The sequence below is a fragment of the Mercenaria mercenaria genome, chromosome 3 (genome assembly GCF_021730395.1).
Source record: "Mercenaria mercenaria strain notata chromosome 3, MADL_Memer_1, whole genome shotgun sequence".
Lineage (NCBI taxonomy): Eukaryota > Metazoa > Mollusca > Bivalvia > Venerida > Veneridae > Mercenaria > Mercenaria mercenaria.
Genome location: NC_069363.1, coordinates 28,521,371 through 28,534,473, shown reverse-complemented (window position 1 = coordinate 28,534,473; position 13,103 = coordinate 28,521,371). Strand labels below are relative to the sequence as shown.

Sequence of the window (13,103 nt, the reverse complement as noted above, 5' to 3'; positions counted from 1 at the left end):
TCTAATGCTGAGCGTCAAGTGATGAAGCTTGTAGTACAATTTTCAGGTCTATGGTATGAATACCCAAACCTCTCACACTCAAAGCAGGTGCTCTACAACTGGGTTACTGAGGCAGCAGTACAGACATAAAACTTGACAATGTTTAATAGACCCTGACCTCAGACAACAGATAATATATCTTTCAGTCCACATTTTATCAGATGAAAATTTTTGCTGGTTTTGTCATTTTATAGATGTGGGTCAAATTTTATCCATCTGTGGTCACACAATAGATTGTCTATCATGCATGAAATGATTGCAACCAATTTTAAATCCCTTTGACACAATATTAAAGAACAAGAGCTGTCAGAGGAGACATTTTGCTGGACTAATTTGGTGCTGAGTAGTAAATAGGGCATATCTGAGGAAACTTGAGCTATCACTAGATTGACATATCAACCAGCATGGGTAGATTTTAACTTTTTTTGTGGTGCTTGTTTCTATAGCCATGTTATTGACCGTGTGTCCTATAATGTCGGTGACAATGAGGAATCAAAGCAAACCCATCAAATAATAACAGAGATAAAAGAAAGCACATCAAAACTTTACATAGGTGTGGATGTTGACAAAGTGTCAAGTAGGATAACTCATACACTTCTTACAGTAGAGCTAAAAGGAATCAGATTTCATTTAATTGAAATTTAAAAGATTTTGAATATGTGCTGGACACTAAACAACCATGCAAACTGGGTCAGTGGCTACAGTATTTACAGTGGCATCACCTTTGCTGAAGTATTGATTATTATTTTAACTGCTAACTACCCCCCTCTTCTTCCTAATCTTCAACTACCACTCTCTTCTTCAACCTGCTATTCAACTACCTCCTCTTCATTTACCCCCGTCTTTTTCATCCCCATTTCAACTACCACTTTATTTTTCATCTGACTCTTCAACTACCACCCTTTTCTTTACCACACTATTCAGCTTCTTCTTCACAATCATTTTTTACATACAGACCAAAGTTTTCATACTACAGTGAAATCATTAATATTCGTGGCGGACTAATTTTTGTGGATTTCGTGGTTAAGCCAATCCACGAAATTTAATCCCAATGAACAAGTAAAATTCCCATTCATTTTATGTTCAAAAGTTGAAATCCACAAATTCATATCCCCACGAAATTGCCGTTTTGACCAAAACCATGAAATTTCATGCCCACGAAATTAAATGATTTCACAGTATGCACTTTTATGAAGTACATAGTTACTGACCTGATATTGGCCTAACTCATACAGATAACAAGATACAGCTATAGTGAACCATAAAACACTCTTTTATAGGGTACAAGTACATTTGGCTTATTGATCAGTTTCTGTTCAATTTTATATATTACTCAAGCATATGTTACATACAACAAGACGGTCATGATTGCTCACCTGAGTTTTACAGCTGGCTTAAAAAGTTTTAGTAGAGGGTCATGCAAGAATGACATCTGTGGAATTACTTTGAAATAACATAAGGCCATTGTTTTCTGACAAGAAGATTTTTAAAGTTTCCACTAAACAAGAGGGCCATGAAGGCCCTGTATCGCTCACCTGACCTATTGACCTAAAAATCATCAAGATTAACATTCTGACCAAGTTTCATTAAGATATGGTCATAAATGTGGCCTCTAAAGTGTTAACTAGCTATTCCTTTGATTTGACACCGTGACCTAGTTTTTGACCTGACCCACATTCGAACTTGACCTAAAGATCATCAAGTTTAACATTCTGACTAAGTTTCATGAAGATACAGACATAAATGTGGCCTCTAGAGTGTTAACAAGCTTTTCGTTTGATTTGACCTAGTGACCTAGTTTTTGACCCCACCTGACCCAGATTTAAACTTGACCTAAAGATCATCAAGATTAACATTCTGACCAAGTTTCATTAAGATATGATCATAAATGTGGCCTCTAAAGTGTTAACTAGCTTTTCCTTTGATTTGACCCGGTGACATAGTTTTTGACCCAACATGACCCAGATTCGTACACGTCCTAAAGATCTTCAAGTTTAACATTCTGACTAAGTTTCATGAAGATACAGTCATAAATCTGGCCTCTAGAGAGGTAACAAGCTTTTCCTTTGATTTGACCTTGTGACTTAGTTTCTGACCCCACCTAATCCAGATTTGAACTTGAGCTATAGATCATCAAGATTAACATTTTGACCAAGATTCATTAAGATATGGTCATAAATGTGGCCTCTACAGTGTAAACTAGCTTTTCCTTTGATTTGACCTAGTGACCTAGTTTTTGATCCTACATGACCCAGATTTAAGCTGGATCTTAACATCATCAATATTAACATTCTGACCAAGTTTCATGAAGATACAGTCATAAATGCGACCTCTACAGTGTTAACAAGCTTTTCCTTTGATTTGACCTGGACCTAGTTTTTGATCCCAGATGACCCAATATCGAACTCGTCCCAAGATTTTATTTAGTGTAACATTTTGACTAAGTTTCATTAAGACTGGGCCAAAATTGTGACCTCTAGAGTGTTAACAAGCTTTTCCTTTGATTTGACCTGGTGACCTAGTTTTTGACCCAGATGACCTAATAATTAACCCGTCCAAGATTTTATTGAGGGTAACATTCTGACCAAGTTTCATCAAGACTGGGCCAAAATTGTGACCTCTAGAGTGTTAACAAGTTTTTCCTTTGATTTGACCTGGTGACCTAGTTTTTGACCCCAGATGACCCAATATCGAACTCGTTCAAGATTTTATTGCGGGTAACATTCTGACCAAGTTTCATAAAGATTGGGTCAAAAATGTGACCTCTAGAGTGTTAACAGTCAAATTGTTGATGACGGACGACGACGGACGACGGACACTGGGCGATCACAAAAGCTCACCTTTGAGCACTTTGTGCTCAGGTGAGCTAATAAAAAAGTGGGCCTGTGGTCTAGTGGTAACACGCTTGACTGTCAATCCAGGGGACTGTCAGGTCCAGGGTTTGAATTCCAGTCCAGGCACTGGAAATTTCTGAGATGCTCTCGAGTGTCTCCCACCTAACTAAGAAGCCTGTACTGGTTCTTTCTAGGAAAGACGGCTTCATGGGTATCGGTGCTATACACCGGGCACGTTAAAGAACCAGATTGTCAATTCGCAAAGAGCTATGGTAAGTTAGCCGGACAGGCCTGTATCTAAACAAAAGCTGTCACAGGAGACAGCCCCCTTGACTATTTCAATGCTGGATAGTGAAACTGGGCACATCTGAGGAAACTGGAGTTGAGTGTTTAATGACTCCAGTGGTGGCTGAAGATATTGCACAATAGCTTGAGTCTGTGTAAAGAATATTAAGTAATAAGAGAGGTAAAGATAAAGTGTATCAAAACATTATATAACTATAATTCTAAGCAAAAAGGGGGCATAATTCATAAAATATTGGAGGAAGAGTTATGCACCTTGTGTCATATGATGTGGGCGGTTATGTAGAAAACTACTTTAAGTTTGAATCAAATCTATTTCGTAATAACTGAGATATAGTGAAAATGCATTAGAATTAACCTTAAAATCTAAGTAAAAGAGGGCATAATTCATGAAAAATTGGTACCAGAGTTATGCACCTGGATCATATGATGTGGGTGATAAGGTGGAACAATATTTCAAGTTTGAATCAAATCCATTTAGTAATAACTGAGATAGAGTGAAAGTGTATCAAAACTTTAACATGAAATTCTAAGTAAAAATGGGGCATAATTCATGAAATATTGGTACCAGAGTTATGGGCCTTGTGTCATATGATGTGGGAGATGATGTGGAACAACTACTTTCAATTTGAATCAAATCCATTTAGGAATAAGGGAGATAGAGTGAAATGCATTAAAACTTTAACCTGAAATTCTAAGTAAAAAGCGGGGATAATTCATGAAATATTGGTGTGAGAGTTATGGTCCTTGTGCCATATGATGTGGGTGATGATGAGGAATAACTATTTTAAGCTTAAAGCGAATCCATCAAGTAATTACAGAGATAAGGAGAAAAAAGAGAAAGTGTAAAACAAGAGGGCCATAAAGGTCCTGTATCGCTCACCTGACCTACTGACCTAAAGATTATCAAGATTAACATTCTGACCAAGTTTCATTAAGATATGGTCAAAAATGTGGCCTCTAAAGTGTTAACTAGCTTTTCCTTTGATTTGACCCAGTGACCTAGTTTTTGATAAGACATGACCCAGATTCGAACTTGACCCAAAGATCACCAAGATTAACATTCTGACTAAGTTTCGTGAAGATACAGTCATCAATGTGGCCTCTACAGTGTTAACAAGCTTTTCCTTTGATTTGACCTAGTGACCTAGTTTTTGAACCCACCTGACCCAGATTTAAACTTGACTTATAGATCATCAAGATTAACATTCTCACCAAGTTTCATGATGATACAGTCATAAATGTGGCCTCTACAGTGTAAACTAGATTTTCCTCTGATCTGACCTGGTGACCTAGTTTTTGACCCAACATGACCCAGATTCAAACTGGACCTTGAGATCATCAAGATTAACATTCTGACCAAGTTTCATGAAGATAATGTAATAAATCTGGCCTCTACAGTGTTAACAAGCTTTTCCTTTGATTTGACCTGGTGACCTAGTTTTCGACCCCAGATGACCCAATATCAAACTCGTCCAAGATTTTATTGAGGGTAACATTCTGACCAAGTTTCATTAATTGTTGACGCCGGATGGACGACTGACGACGGACAACGCCGGACACAGAGCGATCACTAAAGCTCACCTCTGAGCACTTTGTGCTCAGGAGAGCTAAAAAGGCGGGGACGCGGAGGACGCCGACGCCGGGGTGAGTAGGATAGCTCTCCATATATTTTGTACAGTCAAGCTAAAAATGATTTCTCTCTATCTGTTCTGGGGGCTTTATCACTCTGTCGCTCTAGTCAGATCGCTCTGTGTCTGTACTAGTACAGGATAAATTCCGTGCCCTGTGTGGCTGTGATTGCTATATGTAAAGCGCCTTTGAACGTGTTCATCATGAAAAGGGCGCTATATAAATCTGGTATAATAATAATAATAACAAGAGCTGTCTCCATAGGATGACACATGCCCCCGATGGCACTCTGAATGAATAGTTATGGCCAATGTTAGAGTTTAGGACCTTTGACCTACGGACCTGGGTCTTGCGCGCGACACGTTGTCTTACTGTGGTACACATCCATGCCCAATATTTTTAAAATCCAAGCATGAATGACAAAGATATGGACCGGACACGCCCATCAATGCACTATGTTGAAATATGACCTTTAACGTCTAAGTGTGACCTTGACCTTTGAGCTACGGACCTGGGTCTTGCGCACGACACATCGTCTTACTGTGGTACACATTTATGCCAAGTTATTTGAAAATCCATCCATGGATGACAAAGATATGGACCGGACACGAATGCACTATCATGAAAAATGACCTTTAACGTCTAAGTGTGACCTTGACCTTTGAGCTACGGACCTGGGTCTTGCACGCGACACGTCGTCTTACTGTGGTACACATTCATGCCAAGTTATTTGAAAATCCATCCATGGATGACAAAGATATGGACCGGACACGCCCAACTATCATGAAAAATGACCTTTAAAGTCTAAGTGTGACCTTGACCTTTGAGCTACGGACCTGGGTCTTTCGCGCGACACGTCGTCTTACTGTGGTACACATTCATGCCAAGTTATTTGAAAATCAATCCATCGATGACAAAGATATGGACCGGACACGAAAATTGCGGACAGACCGACAGACTGACAGACGGTTCAAAAACTATATGCCTCCCTTCGGGGGCATAAAAACAAGAACTGTCACTAATGGTGACAAATGCCCCTGCAGCGCCTTGACCTTTGACCTGGTGACCCCAAAGTCAATAGGGGTCATGTACTCAATAAGTAATATCAGCATGTGAAGTCTGAAGGTCCTGGGTGCAGTGGTTCGCGAGTAAAGTGCCTTCATGCAAAAAGTTAACGTGACGAACTAACGAATGAGTGAAGTAATGGACGGATAGTTGAAAACTAATATGCCTCCCTTCGGGGGCATAATAAGTACAACTTGCAAATGACAATGTGTTTGTATGAGGGTAGGCCAGGGGGAAGGAGGTGAATGATGACACATAATACACACACAAAAATTTGTGTGGGGGAGTTGGGGGAGGGAAGGAGGAGGGAGCAGTGAGGGGAATAATGCTGATGATGGTATTTTAATAATACTAAGATACAATATCAAGAAACGTAAGAAACTAAAAGTAAACAGCAAAATTGTGGGGGCCAGCTGTGAAGTGACAATGGGGGTAATGTGGGTTGGAGCTTGAAGGAATCTGGAAGAGGGCAACCTAAGAAATATAATTACGTGTAAAATTATTTTACAATCACGCCAGCAATTTCAGAGGAGAAGATTTTTACAGTTATACATTATAGCCATATGGGGAAAACTAACCTTGCATCTTGGCATGCCATGTTCTTACAGGAAACAGAACGATTTAAAGGAATTCGGTAGTGGGTCACCAAAGTCACCCATATAGCTATATAGTGAAAACTAGCCCTGCCCCCTGGCGGCCATGTTTTTAATAGAGGAAATATGGTACAGCAGTCAGTTAAGGAACAGGTCAGCAGGAGTATGAGTAATTCTGAAGTTGGGCAAGGAGTTTCTGAGACGATTTCCAAGTTTTCCACAGAGTCAATATGCCACCTCATGGCCATGATTTTAAATGAAACAGAATGATTTGAAAGAATTTGTTAGAATGTCAGGAAGGAAATAAGGAACATTTCTGTGAAATTATTTCTCAATAGGGTCAGCAGTTTCTAAGAAGACTTTTAAATTTATTCCTTCGATTGCCATGGCAACCAGAATTATGCATTGATGACGTTAGATTAGAACAAACCTGAAAGGGGACCATCCAAGGGACATTCCCATGAAGTTTGGTTGAAATCAGCTTTGTGGTTTAGGAGGAGATGTTCCTTAAAGAAATTGTGGACAATGGACATTCATTAATCCTAAAAGCTCACTATTTTGTATTTCTTAGGGTGGTCATTTTCTATATCATTTTTATTAGAATGTAATATTCATGTAATATACTTTTAGTTAGAAGTCCTCAAGTAAAAATTAAATGATACCTCATCAGGATTTCTGCCACACAGTTCATCCACACATACCAAGATGGCTTTCTGGTGAAAATCATCTTTTATTCCAAGATCCTAAAATATATAATATCAATACTGTAAAATAACTTCTGCCAAAATATCAAATACACATGCTCATGCAGAATAATTTCTCCAGAAATTTAATACCAATCAGAATGGACAAACATTACCTAATTCCCAGTAAGTTCCCTGAACTTTTTTGAACTGGTGGTCTCTGATCAAACGGTTGTACAAGGAATCCAATGTTCATGCATATACAATATTTAACTTTTATTTTTTTAAATCAACCATCAATAATGAAATTCTTCATATATAATACTGCATCTTTCAAATGTCAATTATAGTTCAAATTTTTCTGTCTTATATATTATATAAATATTGCATTTCTGAGAGGGTGATATGAAAAATGTTCACCGCGAGATATATGAATATTGACTGAGGCGCCAGCCAAGGTCTATATTCATATTTCGAGGGGTGAACATTTTTCATATCACCCTCTCAGGAATGCAATATTTATTTTATTATACCGAAAGCTTATAAGGGTCAAAGCATTTACTGGAAAATCAACATAGTAGTTTATTTAACATTAAAAAGTAATTACTAACCAAATAATGAAGACAGAATTAAAGAGTCTTTACTTGTTAGCACTCATAATTTGTGGCGACTTTGCTGTAATAAGACTTTTTTGATAGATTTAGTTGAGACGTTTACATATCGCTGACCCCTATATTTATTCTAATATTTCAACATTGAGTCAAACAGTAGCATTCGAAAAACGGCGATAACTTTCTTTTTTCTAAATGAAACATATAAGTGTGAGTACTCATTTTCTTAGTTAGATCATTTCCAAAGTTATTGTTGTAGTTTCGATTCAATATCTGATGAAAAATTGTTTTCGAAATATTTTGCACGTAGCATAAAAAAGAAAATAATCAATGCGAAAGTATCAATCTCTCAACGGGTGATATGAAGCAATAATATCACATGCGCAGAAAAATAAAATAACACTGTTGCGCATGTGATATGTAATTATGGATCATATCACCTGCACAGAAATTGAAAATAACGATTTTGCGCATGTGATATAAAATCACTGGGGAATATGATATATTATTTAAGTTAAACTAATGGGAAATTTGCATTGGTCATTTATGTGAGGTATAATAACAGGAATTATTACCTGACTCCATATATAAACTGCAGTTTCATACCTATTGGCCAGTTTATTTAAGTTCAAGACTAAATTTTGCAGGACTAAAGTGAAAGAAATGAACTGTGAAAAAATATTCTAATGTCATGCAATAAAACACTTACTGAATGGCTCCAACCCGAGGCAATAGTTTTGACTATTCACCGGCAAGCCATTCAATAACATTATAGCATGTACTAGCATACTCTTGCTAATGCATGTATATCTTTGAATCTAATGCAAATCTTTGATTAATCCAAGGTGACCTGGACATGTATATATAGTTTGACATAATTATATAGAATTTAAAATGTCCAAAAACTGGACTTGACTGGTGTAACCAATATTTGACCAAGGATTACTTACATATATGACAAAGAGTAAATATTTAAAGAACTTATTATTTCACATTGTACAAAGGTCGACAACAGGGTCTAATATGTCCATGTATTGAACTGGTCAGCTAATGGGGGTTAATGTATCTTTTAGACGTGCAAGCTGTCTTACAAAAAGGTCAATTTGGTTGCACTTCTCAAATTGTAAAATATGCATTTCTGAAGTACATCGTGGTATTTCATTAAGTGAAGCACTCGGAAAAATAAATTTAAAACAATTTCTTTCCATAAGATCTGATAACATTTCAAGGCATTTTTCGCTTTAGTATATTTAGTTCAATTTATTTCAGGAACAAACTGACCCAAAACATAGTGTTAGATCCCTATTGCAAAATTAATATAATTATGTTTTATTGACTTTTATGAAATTTTGTAATTATCATCCTTTAAAATGAAGCTGTGTATTTCTTACTTCTAACTATGTGTTTGCATTTAACAGATATCAGGATATCACAACAATCTTCATCAAAAGGCAATTGTTTTATTTTGAGTGCTTTATTTCCAATCTATCTTGGTTGCACAACCAAGACTGGCAAAGGGAGGTAATAACAATTTTGTATTTCTAATGAATTTCATATGATTATATATAGAGTTGTTAGCACAAATTTTTAACAAATATGATATAAGCTCTACTTCATTAAGCCAAATCATGCTATCAAGTTTGAAGGTTCTGGGTCAAGTGATTCTCAAGTTAACATGTAGAAATAGTTTTGTATGTTCAAGTCCCTGTGACCTTGACCTTTGACTTATTGACCCCCAAAATAGTAATAATCATCTACTTCATAAGCCCAATAATGCTATCAAGTTTGAAGGTTTTGTGTCAAGTGGTTCTTGTAAGCACTATTAATGCTAGACGAAACAGTCCCATTTGGTTAACCAAGAGATGGCCCATATAAAGCAACCTAAGTCCAAAATGAGGTCAAGGTCAAAATGAGGTCAAGGTCAAACTGAGGTCAGGTGATGTTTGAAGATGAGGAATGGTCACAGGTTACATCTGTATTAGTATCAATTCATTCTTGTAAGCGGTATTGATGCTAGACGAAACGGTCCCATTTGGTTAACCAAAAGATGGCCCATATAAAGCAACTTAATTCCAAAATGAGGTCAAGGTCAAGGTCAAACTGAGGTCAGGTGATGTCTGAAGATGAGGAATGGTCACAGGTTACATCTGCATTAGTATCAAGTCATTCTAGTAAGGGGTATAAAAAAGTGATGGGCATGTTACAATCTCTCATATCTAAAACCTATACAAACATTTCCCTTTGAAACATCAATAAAATCAGCTGAAATTTGTGGTTTTCAATTTTTACATTATACTAGCTCAAGCTTCGATGGTTCTTTTCTTGAAAGTGTCACACACATATATGTAATTTGTAAAGATATTTATAGACAGCACCTTGAAATATTTATATTCATAAGTAACAACCACTTCAAAAGATGAGGTAATTTACTGCAAATAAAGGGCATACATATATTTTATAGTTATTTAACAACTAGTTATACCATATGTATGTTACTGCATTTTGTGCAAGCAAGTAAACCTAGAAAACAGTAGAAATGACATCAGTATTATTCTGTCACTTACCTAAGTTAAACCCTTTATAACAGAAGAACTGTTTCTGTCTTTGTTACATTGTTCAACTGTGTACAAAACGCCTTTTTTTCCACTGTTCTAATTGTGGTATTGCCTATCAGGCTGCACCTTTATACCTGTTTTGGGGTATATTTTTAACACTTTGTGAGAAATGGACCCATAATGATAACCAGCCATTTCAGTGGTGTTGTGTATTCTTGTATATTCTTTAGACATTCCTAGGCTGAAAACTAAAGCTTACAGGAGCTATATGACTTTGTATGCCACCAATGTCATTATAGGGTCACTACTACTAGAACTAGTCTGTGTTCAGACCCTGTGTTTTGATCACAGGAGATAACTCTTGAGGCTATTCAAATTCTGTATAATTATGTCTCTTTTCTTCTCAAAACACACGCTAGATAATCAGAGCCAAGACTGATGAAGTCAGAATATATAACAGAATTATTTTTCCTAAAAAAAAGATTATCTAGTCGCTAGCCAGACTAGGTCACTGCTTAAAGGAGGGTCAAAACTGTATTATTAAACAGTCCACAGCTAGAAGAAACTAGAAGATGTTCTTGTAGAAAAGCGCATGTCTCCCCCAATGCACAGTCGTATAAGCAAGAAGTCAACAGGGAACAGGAGCGGAAGTCAAAGAGACACAGATGGTTGGCTACAATAGGGATCATCTACTTGGCATGTCCAATCATCCCACTAAGTTTCCACATTCTGGGCCTAATGGTTCTCAAGTTATGAATGGGAAACCGTTTTCTATGTTCAGCCCCTGTGACCTTGACCTTTAACTGAGTTACCCCAAAATCAGTAGGGGTCATCCTATTAAGTTTCAACATTCTTGGTCAAGTGGTTCTCAAGTTACTGATTGGAAAGCGTTTTCGATGTTCAGCCCCCTGTGACCTTGACCTTTCATGGAGTGACCCCAAAAATATTACAGATCATTTACTCTGTAAGTCCTATCACCCTATGAAGTTTGAAGATTCTAGGTCAAATGGTTCTCAAGTTATTGATAGGAAATGGATTTCCATGTTCTGTCCGCTGCGACCTTGACCTTTAATAGAGTGACCCCAAAATCAATAGGGGTCATCTACTCTGCATGTCCAATCATCCTATTTAATTTTAACATTCTAGGTCAGGTGGTTCTCAAGTTACTGACTGGAAATGGTTTTCAATGTTTGTGCCCCTGTGACCTTGACCTTTAAAGAGTGACCCCAAAATCAATAGGGGTCATCTACTCTGCATGTCCGGTCATCCTATTTAATTTTAACATTCTAGGTCAGGTGGTTCTCAAGTTACTGACCAGAAATGGTTTTCCATGTTTGTGCCCCTGTGACCCTGACCTTTAACAGAGTGACCCCAAAATCAATAAGAGTCATCTGCTCTGCATGTCCAATCATCCTATGAAGTTTCAACATTCTGGGTCAAGCAGTTCTCAAGTTTTTGATCGGAAATGGTTTTCCATGTTCAGGCCCCTGTGAACTTGACTTTTAACAGAGTGACCCCAAAATCAATAGGGGTCATTTACTCTGTATGACCGGTCATCCTATGACGTTTCAACATTCTGGGTCAGGTGGTTTTCAAGTTACTGATCGGAAATGGTTTTCCATGTTCGGGAACCTGTGACCTTGACCTTTGATGGAGTGACCCCAAAATTGATAGGATTCATCTCCTCTGCATGTCCAATCATCCTATGAAGTTTCAACTTCTGGGTCAAGTAGTACTCAAGTTATTGATGGGAACTGGTTTTCCATGTTCAGGCCCCGGTGACCTTGACCTTTAACAGAGAGACCCAAAAATCAATAGGGGTCATCTACTCTGCGTGATCAATCATCCTATGAAATTTCAACATCAAGGGTCAAGTAGTTCTCAAGTAATTGATTGGAAATGGTTTTCCATGTTCGGGCCCCTGTGACCTTGACCTTTAACAGAGTGACCCCAAAATCAATAGGGGTCATCTATTCTGCATGATCAATCATCCTATGAAGTTTCAACATTCTGGGTCAAGTGGTTCTCAAGTTATTGATTGGATATGGTTTTCCATGTTCAGGCCCTGTGACCTTGACCTTTAACAGAGTGACCCCAAAATCAATAGGGACATATACTCTGCATGACCAATCATCCTATGAAGTTTCAACATTCTGGGTCAAGTGGTTCTCAAGTTATTGATCGGAAATGGTTTTCCATGTTCAGGTCCCTGTGACATTGACCTTTGATGTAGTGGCCCCAAAAACAATAGGGGTGATCTACTTTATAAGCCCTGCCACCATAGGGCAAAATGTTCTCTATTGATCGGAAATGAAGTGTGACGGACGGAAGGACGGACAGACAGGGCAAAAACAATATGTCTCCCCCAGTGGGGGACATAATTAACATACAGTCTAATTCCCTCACAGAAATGATCATACAGTCTATCCCTCAAAGAAATTATTGAACCAAAATTATCATACAGTCTGAAATTATTATGCAGTCTATCCCTCACAGAAATTATCATACAGTCTATCCCTAGAAGAAACTAGAAATTGCTTTTGTAAACAAGAGGGCCAAGATGGCCCTAGGTCGCTCACCTAAGAAACACTCCATAACAGTGTAAAACATGTTTGACCTAGTGATTTCATGGAAACAAATATTCTGACCAATTTTCATTAAGATTGGACCAAAAAATTGGTCTCTTGCGATAAAACAAGCATTTTCTTAGATATGACCTAGTTTTTGACCCTAGATGACCCATGTTCAAACTCGACCTAGATTTTATCAAGGCAATCATTCTGACCAA

General features: G+C 37.6%; 1 protein-coding gene across 2 annotated transcripts in view; it reads right to left on the bottom strand.

The window, feature by feature from the left end:
- Positions 1–13,103, bottom strand: part of LOC123525204 (phosphatidylinositol 3-kinase regulatory subunit alpha-like) — a 312,914-nt gene that overhangs the window by 23,943 nt on the left and 275,868 nt on the right. For both annotated transcript variants that reach the window (XM_053538091.1, XM_045304060.2), the window contains exon 8: positions 7,129–7,209. In XM_053538091.1, the coding sequence (XP_053394066.1) occupies positions 7,129–7,209 (81 nt within the window). The remainder of the gene's footprint in view (positions 1–7,128; positions 7,210–13,103) is intronic.